This window comes from Thermobia domestica, chromosome 10 (assembly GCF_964235325.1).
Source record: "Thermobia domestica chromosome 10, izTheDome1.hap1.1, whole genome shotgun sequence".
In the NCBI taxonomy this organism is placed as follows: domain Eukaryota; kingdom Metazoa; phylum Arthropoda; class Insecta; order Zygentoma; family Lepismatidae; genus Thermobia; species Thermobia domestica.
In genome coordinates, this window is record NC_137463.1 from 110,942,787 (window position 1) to 110,963,077 (window position 20,291).

The following is a 20,291-nucleotide window of genomic DNA, read 5'->3' on the forward strand; positions in this document are numbered from 1 at the left end:
GCCATGTTTCACAGTTGGGCGGAGACACTGCAGATCATAAGCTTCTTTGGGCGTTCTCCACACATAAACAAGGCCCGTGGTTGGGAATAGAGTGAAGAATGACTCATCCGACCATATCACACGTTTCCAGTCCTCAACGGTCCAAGTGGCATGGTCGCGGCACCATTTGCGGCGTGCGAAAGCGTTATGGTCCCTGATGAGCGGTTTGGCCCGTGCAACATGACCCGTAAGTTCATGTCATGTAATTCGCGGCGGACTGTGATTGTCGAAACAGGGTGGGGGAGGTGCTGATTGAGTTCTCCGTCACTTGCTCCGCAGTGGCACAACGCTTCTGCGTGACAATGCGCTTTAATACCCGGCGTGACATGTCACTCATGATTTTCTTCCGCCCACTGTTCCGCTTCCCCGATGTGGTTTTCCCGTGTGTTGTGTAGGCCGTCATCACCTTCGACACTGTTCCACGCGACACACCTAACACAGTAGCCACTGCCGTCATACTCACTCCACATAACCGCGCACCAACAATTTGCCCTCTTAGAAAATCTGAGAGGTCTCCCATTTTACACTACCTTCGTCTGCTGCAGCCACTGGACACTGTTGTTCCACTGCGCCTGACGTAGTATGGAGACCGACCTAACACATCACCACCAGCGGTCCGGCGCAGCGGGCGCCACGACACCACTGCCAACCCATACATCTGACGTGTTGCCAACTACAGGTGTTTCCATTTTTGTGATCACCATCTGTAATTGGTGTTAGTGATAAGATAATTAATTTAGCTGTACTTGAGAAATTATGATATCACTTTACAGCAATGGAACACTCAAATTAATTGAACTGGATTGGCCTTTCTAATTGTAATGGCGCAAGGCAGGACTGTTATAACGATGCCAGCGTAGCAGAGAGTGTGAAATACTCACGTTTTCTGTAGTGATCTCTGTTTGATCTTCAGCTCTCTTGACTACACATCAAATCCCAACTCCAGAAGTTTACTTTTAGTATCCACTAAGTTCTTCCTTTGCCAAAATTATTCATTTCGATGTTACTACGTAATACTTACTTCGGTCAATCGTATGAAATACCCATGTTGCATTTTCGTGTACAGGACCACTTCCTAGAAAATTACTTGTGGCGTCATGTCGACGTTTCTATTTCATGGCCTTAATCAGAGCAAGTTGTTTACAGCTTAGTTTATTGTGATTTTCAAAATAAATTTACGAATAATTATGAATTTATTTTGGTTACTTCTTAATGTTATTATTTTAGTCAATAATAAATCGTGTTTGAAAGTGAAAACATAATTACAATTGAAAGCAGAGTGTTAATGCATGTTGTTAGTTGCCAAACTAATGGAATATTATAAATAATGTGTCTAATATCTCTTATAGTTGAGTGGATGTATTTTATTTTATTTTTTCAACAGGAACCTAAGAAATTAATAAGGTATAGGGATAACAAAATAGTGAGCATGAAAGGTGAAAGGTTTACAGAAGTGAAGAAGGAAGAAGCTGACGATATGAAGAAGACTTACGTAAGTTTGAAGCCTGCTCGCCAATATCGGTTTCATTGATTAACTGTTTCACTGGTAATCCAGTGAGATCTATTCTTATTCATGTACAAGTAAGGTTGCCAAAGTGAGGATGTGAGATGAATCGGGATTCGTGTGTGTTTTTTTATGTTCTTATGGCTTTAGTTAATTGGAAGTAATCTCTTTCTCTCTCTCGTATCAGCAATCCGGTTACAAGTCCGTCTTGTCGAGAAGCTTTGGTGTCTTGCTCAAGCAAAACTTATTTTTGTCAAGTGACCTAATACTGTGATGTAGGTTGCTACACCATTACACTCGTGTTACATTCTACTGTATGAGTATATGAATGTTATTATTGTCTATATTGTGTGTATAAGCTGTCGCAACATATTACAACACACAGTGTTCGAAATGAATCTTCATGATTTGTTTGATATGAGGTTTCATTTGTTTCCCAATTACTTTTGTTCACTACTTAGGAAAAAGAGAAACGCAATTTATTGGTAAACGTTTTCGAGATACTTTTGTTGCCGAGAGATGAGAAGCACTTCGAAAACACGAACTATTTAATATAGTAGTATGTTGTAAGTATTAAGAAATTACATTGTGAACAAGAAGCAAAATAAGTAAAATGAGTTTTTAAAAAATGGTGAAAAAGTAATGAGGAGACAATTGAATACTCTAAATCAGGAGTTTCGTTGTCTTAAACACATACATTCAAATTATATTTTAGAAATTAGCTATCTAAATATTCTGTTAATATTGTATGCTTCTTATGAGGAAAAACCTTCATATTTCATAGTCATTATTTAGTAACAGGGCTCAATCAAGTGGGCCCAGATACGAAAAGACCACTAAAAACCCATGTAGGTTTTCTGAGCTTTATAATAGTATATTCGTTGATACTACTACAGTGTGTCACATTATACACTTTCAGTCGTGAAATTTTACATATTGATTTATTTAAAATGTGGCCGAAATGTTTGTAAACGCCATATATAATTTTCTCTCAGTTGTGATTATTCCAAAGTTTAAGGGCAACTTGAAATACTATCGTTCACTTCACTGCTCATTGTAGAGTTGTACAATATAAAATACCTAAGGTTTAAGAATTAAAAGTACAAGTTGCACTAGGAAGTATGCACTCATTTTTTAAGATCAACGCACGCAATGTTGCACTAAACAATTAATATAAAAACTTGGTTCAACATACGCACTGAAGCGTAAAGATGATTATGGTAGTAGTAGTAACGTACACTGTAGAATCAAGCAAACATTTAAGTCGAAGGTTTATAACACCTTATCTTTAGGACCAAATCCATTGTCAGTCAGTAACGTAGCTCTTAGGAAAGTAACCTAGTCACATGCTTTTAAAATCGAAGGTGAATTGACCCTCTTGCCCCTGACTAGTGTGAATAGGGAGCACACATGTTATTCCTGAAAATTGAAAAATTTCACTGCATGAATACAGTTTCAACTTTCTTTTTCTCACGATGGAGTGACTTCACACCCTTTCTTGTAAATTCAGACCCTTAAAAACACAGGGATAAGTCTTAAGTTTCAAATAAAGCACTCACTGTTTCATTAAATCGGAGAATTTTGAAATTTATCATAGAATTTTTTTCCCAGTTGGAAGTTTTTTTTTTTTTTTTTTTTCCTGTCAATCCAATATTTCACTCAGGTAACTGGTAATGCAACATCTTTATTTTAAAACTATATTTTAACCAAAGTTGTAGGAGAAAATTTTGTTACCACATTACATAGTTAGGCAAAGTTTCAGCATGGAGTTAATTTTACATTTTAAATGAAATAGTCTTTTCTTGAAATGACGTTTTACGGCTTCATGTTTTCAGTATTTCTCAAGATTTTACAGACACTAATTTCATCTGTATACTCCAATGCTTTCTCTCTGTACTTATGGAAATCTCCGAATAAAGTTCGAATGCAGTTAAATTGAAAATTCCAGTGTGTATTTGGAAAATGGGTCATTAAACTATCATTTCCTTTTAGCCACTCGTGAGCTTGGTGGATAGTTCGAAAATGTTTTTCAACAACGTATTTTAATAAAGATTGCGGTTTAACTTCCTATGAGAGTCAGATCTGTCTTACTTCTTTTATCCTTATGTCCTTTTCACACACAGTGACTACTGAGTTGCGCCACTAGTATGAACCAAGCAACTGATAGGCACGGACGTCTTTTTTTTCTTTCTTTCTTATTTCAACACCTACGTATTTTTTTTTTTTTTTTTTTTATGTAGTGGAACGGGATGGCCAGTATACAAGAAATATATAGCACCTAGGTACTAATAGGCTATGTTAAGCGTATACCCATGGGCTTAAATCAAACCACAATAGAGATCATATGGCGCAGTGGTAGAGCGCTTACCTAGTTCGATCCCCGACCAAGTAAGTTTGTGATAGACAACATCGTATCCGTGGGTTTTGTGTGGTACTTCGTTTCCTCCCACATTCTCATCCTATCAATTCTTCCATCATCATTCATTTGCTTTAATCATCGTCTTCCTTAGCCTAAAGAGCATACTTGTAGGACGTTAAACTGACAGATTTCATTTAATTTTTCAAACAGTACCTATCACCGGGAATCAAACCCGGCTTTCTGGATAGGTAGCGAAGTTCTAACCACTTAACCACGAGGAATCCTGTCGATGTATGTTTGGCTTTGTCAACAACATATTTCCCTCCTTTACTTCTGTCCTTAGTGGTTAAATAATAATAATAATAATAATAATAATAGATCTGGAAATGCTTAATTTAGCAAATAGGGATTGCTGGAAATCGGATGATTAACCCTTTCGAGACAGGGTCATTTTTGGCGTTTTCGTCGACTTTCAGCTAATGAATTATAACTCAAAGACTATTTACTCCATTCATATAGTTAAGACCTTGTTTTTCAGAAGAAGGACGTGGCAATTTTATGGCGTAAGTTTGATTCTAGTGTTGCCAACGGGAGGGAAATGTAGGGGTGAAAATTCACCCCAAAAAATCCATAACGGAATTTGAAGATATTTTGGAGCTGACACCACTGTTGCCACATGGGTCCAAGTCACCTCAAAAAACTCTTTGGTGTGTCAATAACGCACGGTTAAAACGTGAAGTCTTTGGTTGTCATACAAAGACAGAATGAAAAAAATTCTCTCTCATTGTACACACGAAATTTTGACACTTTTACCGCCTCAGAAGCAAAAATCAAGTTATGCAGGTGCTGCAACTTCCATATTTATCCTATTGAAACATTCTATGGTGCATTGCGGTGGCCAAAGACGAGGCTTTCAGATACTGGTACGTTCCAATGTAGCCAACACAAAGGAAATTATAGAGGGAAAAGTGATATTTTCCGAATTTTTCACCTTAAATCGGGAATTAAAGTTTTCTGTGGCTGGAAACACTGCCACCAGACAGACGCAAACTATCTTAAAATAAACTTTGTTAGCCCACTAAAATATCCTAGAAGTATTATGACGATATCTAATTGACTGAAATAGTGTGACGTCACATCCTGTTCGTTATCATAGTGATCATTTTATTTTCTAAACAACAAGTAGCCTAAATACCTAAAGGACCTAAATGCAAAGCGAAAACAAAATTTTATGATGAAATATTTCGGAATTGCAAGCATTAGAGTGAATGAAATATGTTTTCTTTTAAATATTTCTAATCAATGGAACTAAAGGTATAAAAAAAAGAAAAATAGAAAACAAGTGTACTCATCTTCTTCATAATCAGATATTAACCTTAAGTAATTGTGGAAAATTTTTATTCATTAATGTAAGTATCATAACATTGCATACGTTACATGATTAATTTTTAGCAGTTGTTTAGAATATATGCAGAACCATTCATAATTGGGTGTTTTCTTATTGTACTGTTTCTAAATGCTTTAAGAAAAAAAAAAGTTGATAGGGTATACAAGGAAAATTTGACTTTTATCCACTGATGGTCCGGATTGAAAATTTTCAGACATGCCTTTTTTCCTTTTCTTTTGTAATATTGTGGACGTTAATATTATGCACTTCCGTTATCAAAAGTGAACATAAGAAAAGTAAATGTCTCAATAGAATTAATGTTATTTTAAAGATTTTTTTTTTTTTAAAATCGTATGATTTTAGTGTTCCTTCTGCCAACAGTTTGTCAATCTGCACGTTAGGGAGTTTATATTGTGTATCATTGCTTCTAAGGTGGATTACATGAAAATGACGTTTACATTAATTATTCGCTTGCTATCTTATCAGTTAGAGATGTGGCGCTTTTAGAAATAAGTTCTTTAGATATTAGTCTTTCTTTCTGAATTTTCTTGATTTTATTCGTAGTTTCCTAAATGCATTTCCATATTCTAAATCTGTAGCCTTTCCCACCAACTTCATTAGTCGTTAAAACATTTTATAATTGTAAATAAATTTGCAGTCGTTATCCTTGTTTGTACTAGACTTTAAAATACACCATTCGCTTTACACGTTTGTATAGGAAAAAAAAAAACATGGCGATCACCATGGTAAAGGAAAGGAAATGACGTCATCACTATTTCAGTTTATAAATTAGGAATGTCATAAAAATATCTCACTCTACGTGAAAAAGCTCGCGCCCTGTGGACTTTGTGGTAGACAAACACCGTGCTCATGGGTTTTCTCGGGGTTCTTTCGTTTCCTCCCACTTTCTTCATTCCACCATTTCATTCATTTCTCATCTTCACCGTCTCCTTTAGCTTAATCGACATAAGAGTGGGACGTAAAACTTAAAGATTTCATTTTCATTTTGTGAACTTTGTGGTGGATAAACAGTGTGTGTGTTTTTTCTCGGGTTCTCCCGTTCCCTCTCTCACTTTCGTTATTCCATTTCATTCATTATCATCATCATCGTTTCCGTTTCCCTTGGTGCATAAACATGAAACGTTAAACTAGAAATTTCATTTCACAAAATACTTACCTTACTCTTGTGTACCTTGTCAAGCAATCATTAATCGCCGAATTTCGTTGACTAGAGTGTCAAAATTGTCAACATAGGCACTAAGGAAAGGGTTTTAGTGGAAATAGAATGAATGAGACTTACAGGTAAAACCTATGTACACTTGTAAACACAAAATATCTTAAGAGCTCTCTTGTAACTATACGGTTAGAGTACGTGCCGGAGTTTGATTCTCATCGGGAGTCCATGGAGTTCGGGTCCCACGTTAAGCTGTAGTTCAACGTCTCATATAGCCTTGATATTAAAAGAGACGATACTCCAAATCAACATCAAATTTTCTTAAGGTTTCCGGTATGTTTTCACAGTATAAAAATGTTAATTCATTGTGCTTCTGTTGTAGTTGGCGATAACGGCAAAAGTGTCAATGAAGTGATTCAAAATTCTGTCTAGAATACCTGTAAGAACTTTAGTACCTTCGTGCGAATTAAAAAGGACTCATATGCTTGTCTTTGTACTGGCGATGAAGATTATTTGATGACTCTCGCTTTATCAATGTTGTATTTTTGAAAGAACATCATTATACGAGAAGGCGCTGAGTTCGTAACTTCTTCAAGTGTGAGGACAAATGGTAACCAGAGGAAGCTAGGTCACACGAATAGAAAGGTGAGGAACCAGTTGGAATTCCAAGGTGTTCAATTTGAAATGTGTGAGGTGAGCAGTTGTAACTTTAGACAATTTCCGCGGCGTTTCGTCTTAGTTGTCTCGTGAAGCTGATCCAATAGATTGGCATAATACTCGCCAAGATACTAGAATTCCGAGATAGGTAGTTCATCAACAGAATACCGTCTTTGTCCCAGAAAACTCAAGCTATGGCCATAGATGCGGACCTTTCGTAGCTGCGGAGGCCCAAAGTGGCGCCACTCCATTGATTGATCTTGGTCTCAGACATGGAGTCAAGCTTCTTCCTAATCACGAATCGTAAAGAAAGAAATAAAAAAAATCACTAGCCTCAAATGGACGGAATTGCTTCAACTCGTTTCTCTTCTAATGACTGTTCAGACATTTTGGCATCCACTTTGCTGAAACCTTGTGTATGGCCTGTATACTGCTCATGATGAACCTCGTGAGATATTCAGTATTTGATTTTTTTTCCTCCTGATATTCGCATCTCCTCTAAGGATTAGTTCAAGAACATATATCAGAATACTACAACATTAGGTCTTTCGAACTATCAAAAACACAAAACACACTGTCAATAAATCTTCATCGTCCATAAGCGTGCGAGACTTTTCCATTTGAATAACGGAATAAAATTAAACTCTGACATAAGTATTTGGACAAAGTTGGAATTAGATCGTTGACATCTTCAATTAGAAAAGAAGAAGCGTAGTTGCTTCTGAAAATTTTGTACTGTGAAAACCCATATTAGAAGCCCCAAAATGGTTACGTTTATAGAATTGAATGGTTACGTTAGTGTACATATTGTTCATAGTTATTACCTGTTAATTAATTCTCATCTATTCTATTGTTACTAATTCTTTTATTCCATACTTATCTGTAGACCATGTAAATAATGTAGTGAGAGAAATTCAACGATTAATCATGTTTTGAATTAATCTGTGACGAAATACGGAAGAGAAAGGTTTATTTCTAAGATAATACCAGAAACCTTTCGGGTTTATTGGTAAGACAGTTCTTCAAGCGGCTTCCATTAACAGTTACATAACTTGTTTAGCGGCTTCCTCGTACTACTTCGTTTCCTCCCACATTCTCATTCTACCAATTCTTCCATCATCATTCACTTGCTTTAATCATCGTCTCCCTTAGCCTAACAGACGTAATCGTGAGACGTTAAACTCAAAGATTTCATTTCATTTTTATTTCAAAACACACCTGTTTCTTTTAACTTATTGTATTAATTCATTTCGAACACTGTGCAACTTGAATGAGTAGAATCTCCATATCTGTCTATTATAATGAATTTATATTAAATATCATGTCTCCTAGAAAAAGGGTGAATTACACATTATTGGGTTTGCAGTGGTTAAATTTCTTAGTATTGGTGTTACTGGAAAAGTAGAATTAACACAGGAAGTGTATATCAATTAATTAAAGACACCAGTTGTAAAAACGAAGAGTTCTGTGACTGGTATTGAAGTTATTGTTCTCAGGAGTGTAAAAGTTTTCTTATTCCTACCTAGGTATATCCAAATAGAACAGAATGTTGGCCCTTTGAATGCTAACCAAATACTACGAAAAGTATTTTTCTTAGTGTTTTCAACCTATTAGTTATTACTGATAAATTTTAGTTGGCGCTCTTCATTAGAAAGAATGAGATGAGCAATAAAAAGGTATCAAAAATACAGGCTTATTAGAAACTAAGTGAACAATTTTGGAACATTAGAACTGCGATATTTATTATCATGTCCTGAGGAAAGTGTAATATTGAACGTTATTTCTGATTAAAAAAGAAATCGCATACATTGTTGTTGCTAATCACCACGAGTTATTCGATGTCAGATCCATGTTGGTCGTGAGCTCAAATTGACTTCAGACATTTCTATGCTTACTGTTGGTCTGACACCATTAATGCTAAGAAAAAAAATACATAAGTCTGAGATTGGTCACATTAGTAATTTTTGAAATATCAGTTGTGCATATATAATGCTTTTTTTTTTTTTTTTTTTTTTTTTAATCATCAGAAAATGTATAGACTATTTGATGAAAATGGGTTGAAGCCCCATTCGTTTAAAATGAAGTTTGCCATTCTTTCCCCTCATCACTCTTTCCAGTTATCGGACGGCTTTTTGCAGTATCATCTTTCTTGCAAATGTTGTCAGTTACTACATTAAAAGCATAAACTTCCAAAGTTGCCGTTCAATATTACATACCTTATTTTAGAACAGGATAATAAATCCCTCATTTGCAACGTTCCGAACGTGCTCCGTTCGTAACCTACATTGATCACACTAGTTCGTAGTATTTCATAAATAATTGATTCCTTTTAAGTTGAATTGTAATGCTGTTCTTTCCTTTGTATTTAAAAGAAAAGGATAATCGACCTATGCAAACAATTTATAGTTCGTTCAGAGCATCAGATCTTTCAATATGGCTGGTACTTAACATTAGTGAGCAGATAGGTGTTTTACTATCCCCATTTATGCATATTGGGGATAGTAACGGAAAAATATATATTTGCGACCTTGTGCTTATAGCTTTATGGTACTAGTAAAAATTACTGGTTTAAAGAAATTATTTTGCTTTCTAAAGCAAATATCGTTCTATTTATATTATAAGACTGCAATTAATATTTAATTAAAACTTGACGATACTTTCCAGTTAAGTGGCAATCACGTTATCGTTGAATTAAAGTTCTCACATTAATAAAAAATTTACATTGCTTGTCAAATCGTAAAATGTGTGAGCCCTCTCTATTTTGAGGGTAAAGTAATACAGATTTTTACATTTTCATCTACAAAGACTTTAAAATACACTATTTAGTTTCAAGCTTAAATAAACTGTTAATACTTCAAGGATTTTCATCGTTTTTAAATCAATAGCATTAAAAATTTCAAATTTCGTTTGGAAATAGAAACATAATGGAAAAAAAAAGAAAAACTTTTTTCATGTAATTAGTATGGTTAAGTGTACTGAAAAATTCAAAGAAGTTTAATTTCAGCTTCTCAGAAATTAAAATGTAACACAAAGACGTATGTGGTGTTTATATGGTGCAGTAAACAGACATAGCCACATTGTACACACTAAATATACAGCACAAGTATGATGTTGTTAGAGGAACGGATTAGTATGAAGTACCAAAATGTATTAGGTATGTAAATAAGCATTTATTTATTAATAAAATACGATATATATAGGGTGTCCCAGGAGGAAGTGGCAATATTTTGGGAAATGGTAGTATGAGTGATTCTAAGCAAAAAAGTTCATATGAACATAGGTCCTAATCTCAGCGGGTTGAGAGCCACAGGTTGTGAACCATTTTTGACTTTGTTGCGTATTGTTCACCCTGTAACTATTTTACAGCGGTAAGACATAGCGGATTTGAAAGGTGATGGAATGTTCTTTCCAACGGTATGAAGCATATGGCAGTGTTCTCTTCGGGAGGGACGCTGTTGAGGGAAATCTGAGAAAGTTATTTAAAGAAATTGGATGGCAGCACTGATCCCAAAGTATCCCTCAATAACTTATCTTCCAAAGATACGACTGCCACATATTGCATATCGTTGGAAAGGTCATTTCATCACCTTTTAAATCGGCTATGTACCACATCTGTAGAATAACTACATAATGAGTAATAAGTGGTTAACAACCTGTAGCTGTCAACCCGTTGAGATTAGGACCTATGTTCATATGAACTTTTTTGCTTTGAATCACCCATACAACCATTTCCCAAAATACTGCCCCTTCCTCCTGGGACACCATGTATATATATATCGGGTGTTCTAAAAATGGTGCCCACGGACCAGAAAGTACTCTTCTACAGATCAAAATAAAGCAAAATTCTGATATGATGGTATACTCTCGGAAGCCTCCTTCAGCCGCTGTGGGGAATCAAAATTTCACTACCTGGCAACGTCGCAGATTAACTTGGAAACATTAGTATTGCCATATAAATCTATCAAAGAATTGCATCGATTGCTACACTCATAAGTAATGCTGGTGTAGACTGGAAAGAATCGATGTAACCTTTTGATTGGTAAATCTACTCTATGGTTCTTTATCTGCGACGCTGCCACATAATGTAATTCGCGTCTCCAGACGAATACCAGAAATATATACAAATATATATATATTTTTTGCTTTATTTTGGTTTGTGTAATAGTGCTCTGTGGTCCGTGGGCGCCATTTATAGAACACCTTATATATATATATATATATATATATATATATATATATATATATATATATATAATATAAAAGACTGATATAGCCAAATGTAATACAGAGTTATATGCCGCTTTCCTATCATTCGTTTGATTATATGTTACTGGACAGTGAATAAAATAGTTGAGGTCTCCAGCTGTCTAAATGTCGCAGCATAAGCTAGAGCTTCATTGTTTAATGCTGAAAAGAATTGTAGGAGATAAGTGGAATTCTGTGTTTTTGAAATTTGTGGTAGCAACGGGAAAAGTTTGTGCAGGGTGATTGATTTTGTTTTACATTCTTATTCAATGCAAAGGTTATGGAGACCGTGATTTATATTGGTTCTGAATGACATGAGAATTAATTCGATGTAGTTGATAATATACAAACCATATTGCAAGATCACAAAATTTTTGGTGCTATAAAATGTTACCATCAAAAAGTAAATAAATAAATAAATAAAAACAAAATAAAATGTAGATCAGCAGAAAATCTTTCATAGTAAAATAGAGGACGAAAAGGAAGAGAGAAGTCAAATCTAAATGCCTTAAATTGAAAGAGTTGGGTTAAATGAAGAATGATCAACCACCTAACCCTTGTAAATAAAGAATAGATAATAGTAATATCATTATGGAATGTATGTTAGGAATTGGTTTAAAATACATTATAAAAAAAAAAAAAAATGTGGGAAACAACTTCAAATATGCGAAAAATAAATTCAGCTATTGTCGACTTTACATGATACGGAAAAGTAATTCAAAATATAGATTTGTATAAGTTATTTATTGTGAATTTCTGATTTAAGACGAGTGTAGGGTTGCTGTGTAGCACTTAGGCTATATAAGATGGAAACTAATTGTTAGCTTTGTAATTTCAATAATATTTCAATTTTTTAAAATTAGTTTCTGATTTCTTTCTGCGAGCTGTGCTCTTTGTTAAGTGGATACTCATGAACATAAACAGTATGTTTTTCATGTGCATTCCAGTTTCATTTAGCAAATAATAATAATAATAATAATAATAATAATAATAATAATAATAATAATAATAATAAGAAGAAGAAGAAGAAGAAGAAGAAGAAGAAAGAAATTGTTCCATAAGAGTAAAGAAATATCTTTCTGCTCCTATCGAAATATCTCATTTATTCGAAAAGTTTCGGGGTGTGAATAATCCTTACGCCTTGATTACTTCCTTATTTCATGAGAACAGTAGAACTAATAGATAGAGCTACAAATAAGATGATAAAGAAGCCTAATCAAATACTGTTTCACTTATAAAAGATGAAACTCAACGATAACGTGCTTGCCTATAATTGGATGGTCGTGAATGAAATGTTTTCATATTTGTGTTTTTACTTTGAAAAGTAATCTTAGGAACAGTTCTCGATATCACATATGTAAACCATAATTGTACAGAAAAAGCAATCAAATATTGTAATCAAAAGAGTTTGTAATTTAATGAATTACAATTTTATTCAGTATCATACAATAAGCATCAAATTTGTTTCATGTTTGTAACATTGTGAACTATTTGCAGCTAAAAGGTTATATTAAAAAATGTTGGCAGCCAATTTCGAGTGTTTGTACGTAGAAATAGAAACATACTTCATATTTTGCAGTTTCGATATTTCAGAAGGTCTAGTTGAGAAATGAAAGTACTCGTTAAAGTTATTATACTGTGAATGTATAGTTTAACAGCTATAATGCATTTTTTCATTTTATTATGCTGTATTGTTTTTGTACAACATTTAGTTCTTGTGATATATATATATATTATTTTTTGTATGAGTTTAGTGTTGTTAGTCAGTCACTATTTAATTGTGTAAATCACAAAAAGAAAAGATGTTTCGCAGTTTTTGTGTAGTATTTCAAGCGAAATAGATTCTCTGATCTTTGCAGCATTTAATTTTTTTCTTCGTTTTTAAAGTTAGTTGACTCATTTTAATATCTTTGTTATAGTGAGAGTTCCTTTTATATAAACAAGTAGTAAGTGTATTTGATAGTGTTAATTTCTCACAGTGTTTTTTTTAATGTAATATGTGAGTATTATCATGACTTTTTTTTTCTAAAAAAATTATAGTTGGTTGTGTCTTTGTACACATCAGAGAAGTTTCTGTAGCAAAATAGTAGCTATAGTTAATTACCCGTACAGAGAAAGCTGTTGCAAATGTGGAGTTAAGTAAGGAATGTGGAGTTCTATCTTGGATTCCTTCGATATTTACAGAGTAGACTACATATTTGGCAGTTTAGAACAACAGGAGAAGGACTGTTCAAGCACAGACTGCAAATTAATTCAATATATGCAGTTGCTTAAGGGATGGTTGTATAGCGGGATTGAATAGCAGATTGTCGCCTCGATATTATCCATTAAATAAATATTAATCGTACGTCTAATATCCATTATCTGGTTATTTTTGACCACTTTAAATTACGTATTCTATAAAATGAGGAGTTTTATTTCTTTTTAACTAATAATAATATTATACTATAGTCATATGTATCAAATACATGTAAAATAATTATTAAGAAATAATATGTAAATGATTACAGCTGATGGAACGAAGAACCGGTGGAAAATCATATTGGGGAAAGGGGAAAAAAAGAAAGGATTGGGGAAGGAAGAAAGTAGCCTAGAATCTGTATGTTAGGTACTATCTTGGCACTTGCGTTGTGTGAACAAGGAAAACCCAGGAAAATCCCACTCAGGATGGCTGGCTTGAAAAAGCTATACACCTTTTCGACAAAGTGTCTAATGGGAATCGAACCCGGAACCGCTCGCACCAAAAGTGAAGTATTAGCGACTACTCTACGCGGAGTCACTGATACAATATAAATGTGAAGAAAAAGTAACATATCAGTGTTAATAATCCTTCTTTAACCCCTCTGAATTCATTCCTGTAACGTGCTGTAATCATTTTTCTCTCAAATTGTTGTTTATTAAACGAGCACTCATGTTATTTTATTTAATAAGCTATTTCATGTAATTTGTACCATTTTTTTGTGAATCTCATTGCTTTCTAAGAAAGAAGTTACAGTAGATATCGGCAGAATTGTAAATAAATTATTAAAAATACAATTATTTTTTCCTTTGGTTCAAGTAAACTGTGTATATAAAACAATAAACTGTTAACGTGAAGAACTTTTACAAGTAGCAATACATTTGGTGATTGACGTTTTCGGTGTAAATCGGTATTGTTGGTATATGTCAGGTATAGAGTGGGTGAAGTTGTATGTAATTTCAAATCAAAGCAATTTATACAGACTGAAATTTAGATGATGATTGTTCCCTGTTGTTGTTGCTTTATAAGCAGAGGGAAGCAGTAATTCTTTCAATAGGCAAATAAATTGTAAGTTAATAATGACATATGGGGATTCGTATATGAAACAGAATAGCAAAAATTGATTCTTGTAGCATAAAATAATTTTTCATTAAATGACTTCTACAATTATAATATCTAAATTGTACGGATCTTAATTGAAATTGTGTTTCTCTTAAAATAATAGTAATCATACATTTTGCTTACCTTGTCAAAATCCTATGTTCACAAAGATGAGTACCGAAATTTTTCGATTAACCTTGTACCATTTTTTTAACGATGTATGTTAAAATATATTAGGGTAAAACTTAGGATAAGTAAAAATTGTCAAATCGTTAGTAACATATTGAATAAATGGCAGTATTTATGAAAATGATTAAACTAGAAAAGTTTCATTGGCAGGCCTGAATTTTAGGTAATTGTACCAAAATGTATTTGGTTTATCTTGGTGAGATTAAGAGATGAATCTACAGTCATAATAAAATAAGATTCGTGAAGTTTCGCTGTGTTAGATGGAATCTTTATTGTGTTTTTGTTTTGTTACTCTTCAAATAAATGTTTAGATAAGTCTGCAAAAGAAGAATGATTTTGACAAGGTAAGAATTGTAAATAATTATGGGACGAATTCTTTATCCAAAGTGAATAGATTTTGGTGAGTAAATAGTGATGAGTACAAGAGGCGGGACGGAACAAGGAAGAGAAAGATAGTACTCCTAATTAATTAAAACTCCTCGAGATGAGAAATCATTTTGATAATGAACATCATTTCCGTGCCGTTACAGCGTTATGATGGCAGCATAAATCTACACAAGTGTTGCTAAATCCATGACTGTACGGAGTTTTGTGTTTTATTTATTTATTTTTTTAAAAATAATTGAGCCGTATTATCATTAATACTATTTTAGAATTATGATTATAAACTCTTATTGTAGAAGACGTTTGTAATGTTCATTTTTCATGAAAAGACACTTTCCTTATGGAAAAACGGCTTGTTTTTATTATTATTATTATTATTATTATTATTATTATTATTATTATTATTTTAATTTGTTCTGTTTTGATCCTTTACATCTGACAGCGAAAGTCATAATGGTCAGAAGCATCGGAGAGACTTTCTAAGCCCCCATTCGAGCCCTAAATAAGATTGTAGTTTTAGTACTCTACTCCGCGATAACTTTTGAACGCAACCGAATTTTGGAATTCTGTTTTTTTGCAACAGATAACTGGGGAAATTGTCACTGCGCAGTTCGTTAATGAAATCAATTCCGTGCAGAATAAGAATGTGTGGGTCACTTCTTTATATTTTCCGTGATCTTTCTTACTGTTTTTACAGAAATTTATTTCTTGTTTTTTAAAAGAGGTTATAGGCAGTGATCGAAGTGAGACGGTATGCGGTGGTATGCCATACCATCTCTGGTTTCTCAATGATGAAGACATACCACCTATGGTTTGGCAGTGATCAAGACATACCATCAATGGAAAGTGGCTGCTAATATACCTTTAATAAATAAATTTTTATACATAGTGACTGACGAATTGCTTTGCACGTCAAAGATTTTATTTCTTATATAGAAATAATTTCTCTAAGTTGACAACACCAATAATTTTGTTATATTTTTCCTATCTTTTGTTTTTAAAAAAGAGTTGTCTACAAAGAAGTTCAACCCTTGCTCTTACGCAAGAACTCGTGTTGGTAGTGTTAGTTGCAAATAAGGGTCAGATAGCAGAAAGAAATCACTCATGGGCCCAATCCAAAGAAAATGCAGTGGGAGACCCGGGTTCGATTCCCGGCCGGAGCTCATGTGGTTCGGATTCCACGTTAATCAGTCTGTCCCGTCTCATATAGCCTCGCTTCTGAAAGGGACGTTAAACTCAAAATCAGCTCAACCAAACAAAATGCAGTGTATGAAGCGACTCGTTTAAACTGTAATCGGAAAGTATTGTGAGTTCCCCGGGACTTCTTTTGTCTACAATGGTAAAGAAATACATAACTGAATTCGGTATTTACGAGAAAAATGGTAGTGTATGTAATCAAAGAAGTCTTTTTATTTTGCTTAAGTGTTCGGTTATTATTTGGTGTGTCAAAAATATTAAATTGATGGAACTTATGTACATGTACTTTCACTAAAACGTATTTTTGCGTCTATTTCATACTTGAATAAAACTTTCCGGGATCTGGAATACCGCAGTCGAGTGAGGAATCCGGGAGTTTATCCGCGGAAAATAGTTTAAAATTGTTAGTGTGTGTGGAAAAAAGTGTATAATTCTCTATAATACAACATATGGAGATATTTTATTATTATTACTCGCAGAAAGTTATAGGCGGGCGCAAAGTTTATCCATACCCCACGAATAACTACAAAAAGTTCTCCCATGGTTTTGATTCATAATGGAAATGAATATGCAATTTTTTAGGCAACATACCATCACTGCATTTCAATATTTAGATAGCCGGTATGTCGAGTCAAAATCGTAATAAAACATACCGTCTCTGCTCTTTTTCCACTTCGAACACTGGTTATAGGAATATATATATATATATATATATATATATATATATATATATATATATATATATATATATATATATAAGCTTGTTGATTTTTGCTGTTTTGAAATAATGTTAAAGAATTGAATATTTTTGTTTTTTCGTGTTCTTTTCAGAAGAGAGAAAAAAGTCTCTTTCGTAAGGCTTGATTGATTTAACAAACATACTATTAAATGTTGTGAAATTGGATTACTATTACTATTCGACTATCTAATCACTGTTCATCCAGCTATTTATCATTCAAACAGTCATCATTCATCTATTTAGGATTTACTCACATCCATTCAGCGTCTGTCATTCATCCATTTAAATTCAATCATACAGTTCTTGATCGTCCATCCTCTACTATCCATTTACCATACCATGATCAACCATCCGATCTTCTAATCATTCAATTATCTTTTATACAATTATACATCTTTTAATCGCCTATTTGTTAATTCAATCCAAACTATTACTTAATGTATTGTGCTTCTTTACGAAAGACACATTTTTCTTTCTCCTGAAAAGAATACGAGAAAATATTCCTTCTTTAACATTATTTCAAAATAGCAAAACACAAGCAGCTTATATATTCCTATAACCTCTTTTTACTTCACATCGAAGTAACAATAAATGCTGGTAAAGCTAGTAAGAAGGATCACGCAAAACGTAAATAAGTGGCTGCCATATTCTTAGTATACATGAACTCCATCAAATTCGACTGAGATAATCGTTCTAGCTATTTATTGCAGAAAAAACAAATTTAAAAAATCACTTTTGTCGAAAGTTATCGTGTGAAGTAATAGAAGTAAAGAAGTGGTCTCCATATTTGTAAACTGCACGGGATTGACTCCTTAACGCACTAGGGAGAGAGGATTGGTCGAGTTATGTATTGCAAAAAAAGAGAATTGAAAATTCGGTTTCTTTCAAAAGTTATTATGTGCATTAATGGACATAAAATATGGCTCCCATATTCTTAATCTGCACGGAATTAACGAAACCGGAAGTGGCAATTGCTGTAGCTATCTATTGCAACAAACAGATTTTTTTTTTTTTAAGTTATGGTGCTAACTAACGTATTAACAGCACCATCTTATGAGTATGATTATAAACCTAATAATTAAGGGCTCGATTACAGGGATTTCGAGGCCTTTCCGGAGGTTGTGCCTATTATGACTTTTGTCCAGTCAGATATGAAGAATCGAAATATCAGAAATTAAAAAATAAAAAACGAAGCCATTTTTCTATAAGAAAAGTGTGGGGTCCTTTAATATGGTTTTTCTGAAGAAAGAAAAAAAAAAAACTAATTGCATATCTTTGATAAAAGTGCTGGGCACTGAAGTAAAGAATTTTGTTTTATTGTCCGGCTCGGGAAACGTCAAATAATTATGAACCATCATATTTTATTGCATTTTTTGAATCTCCAAGAGAATTAACATATTATATCACTTTAATAATATTTTAAACCAATCGTGGAACTTCTTTTTTTTACTTATATCTGCATAAGAAGAGACGGGTGCTTCTATGCTACCATAATGCAGATAGAATCACGAATAAGCTTTAAAGAAATATAAATTTTCTAAACATTGTTTATGCTGGATCTGAAAGTAAATAGATAGAAACTGTTTTCCTTTAAGAATTCATTTATTACATACTTTTTTTGTAAATATTTAAGTTCATGTGATTTTTTTTCATTTTTTAATTGAGAACAATCTACTTATTTTCATTGTAATGTTATATATAACATAGTATTTGTTGAGTGACATAAAGGTTATTGTTTTCTTTTTTTTATATAAAGTGTGTGTGATGTTTATTTATATTTACGTATTTGGTAATAATGTAGTGATTTTATTATATATTTTGTCTTAACTTATTTTTGTGTGAGAAAAAACGTGTGTTGTTATATTGCTCATATAGAACGAACGAAATTCTATATGTAGGGAGAAAATGAGTGATTATTACTAGTATGATATGAAAGTGCGTACATGGGTGAATATTGAATATTGTATTGAATTTACTATTTTATAGTGATAGTTTGAACACTGTGGATTAATATAAATAAATGTGTATATATATATAGAATTATATATATATATATACAATGAATAGTAAGTATATACATAAAAAGCTACAACATTTTCAATGTATTTTAAACCACTGTATCATGCATTGTGTTCCTGTTCCCAGTTCAATTGCTGATGTTAGTAGCTTTGTTTCTATCAACAATTTAGCAGTATTGAATAGAATTCAAAGCAAACAGAGCTATCATGAACCAACAGTCCTTGTAGGACAACCTATTTGCAGAAGATCTCAAGTTCTTTAGTTTTGTGTATGTTGTGAGGTGCAGTTGCGTATACACATTGCCAATTTATATTGTAAAATTTATGTAATAATAATAATAATAATAAAAATAAAAATACTTAAATAACTTGCTTAATTTGTTTTAATAGAGAAAATGTAGTTCTGAATTTTGTCAAATATAAACATTGCAAAATTATTTTTATCTTTCTAGTTAAATTAAAGAAATGTATACATAATTCTCTTAATGCTTCAAAACAAATTTCGTTTAAATACTTGCAAGATCCTTAAACTGTGAGAAAGATTTTTAAAAAATAATAAAAAGGAAAAGACAGAATGCAATATACATAGAAAATAAAGTAATTCGGAATTAGTACAGAGCATGTTTTAAACAAGGAGTATGTGATGACCTGTGGAAACCGACAATATAAATTGCAAAGATAGACAAAATAGATGATACAATAATAAGGACAGTGTTACGTCACATATACGTAGCACTAAATTTTTAATTACTAATATAGCTTGAAAGCTTTTTTCGAAGATGTACCTATAATTAAATTGAAATGATCGGACCGAAAACTTTCTCCATTTCTAAATAGTAAATGCAAACTTCTATTGTGTAGTCACCATTTATAGAATCTAAAATAACTAACTTATACACGTGTATAGGACTAGTTTTGTCAATAACTTTAAATTGGAATAATTTATATGAATACATACATATAGTAATCAAAATAATGAAATGCCTTAAGAAAATATAACTTACCTGATTAATATGGCGTTGGTTCATTTTTCGGGCAATAGAGGGCGCCAAGGAAGAT

General features: G+C 33.0%; 1 protein-coding gene across 2 annotated transcripts in view; it reads left to right on the forward strand.

Annotated features, from left to right (window-relative positions):
* The window catches only part of LOC145662655 (CUE domain-containing protein 2), a 58,507-nt gene extending 38,903 nt beyond the window's left edge, over nucleotides 1-19,604 (forward strand). The window contains exons 7-8 of one of the 2 annotated variants that reach the window (XR_014127076.1): nucleotides 1,424-9,585; nucleotides 9,623-19,604. Coding sequence is in view for 1 of the 2 variants with exons in the window: in XM_081728449.1 (XP_081584575.1) it covers nucleotides 1,424-1,570 (147 nt within the window). In the remaining variant the exon portion in view is untranslated. Of the gene's footprint in view, nucleotides 1-1,423 lie in introns of both variants that reach the window. The other variant, XM_081728449.1, reaches the window with a different exon arrangement.
* The last annotated feature ends 687 nt before the right edge of the window (nucleotides 19,605-20,291 follow it).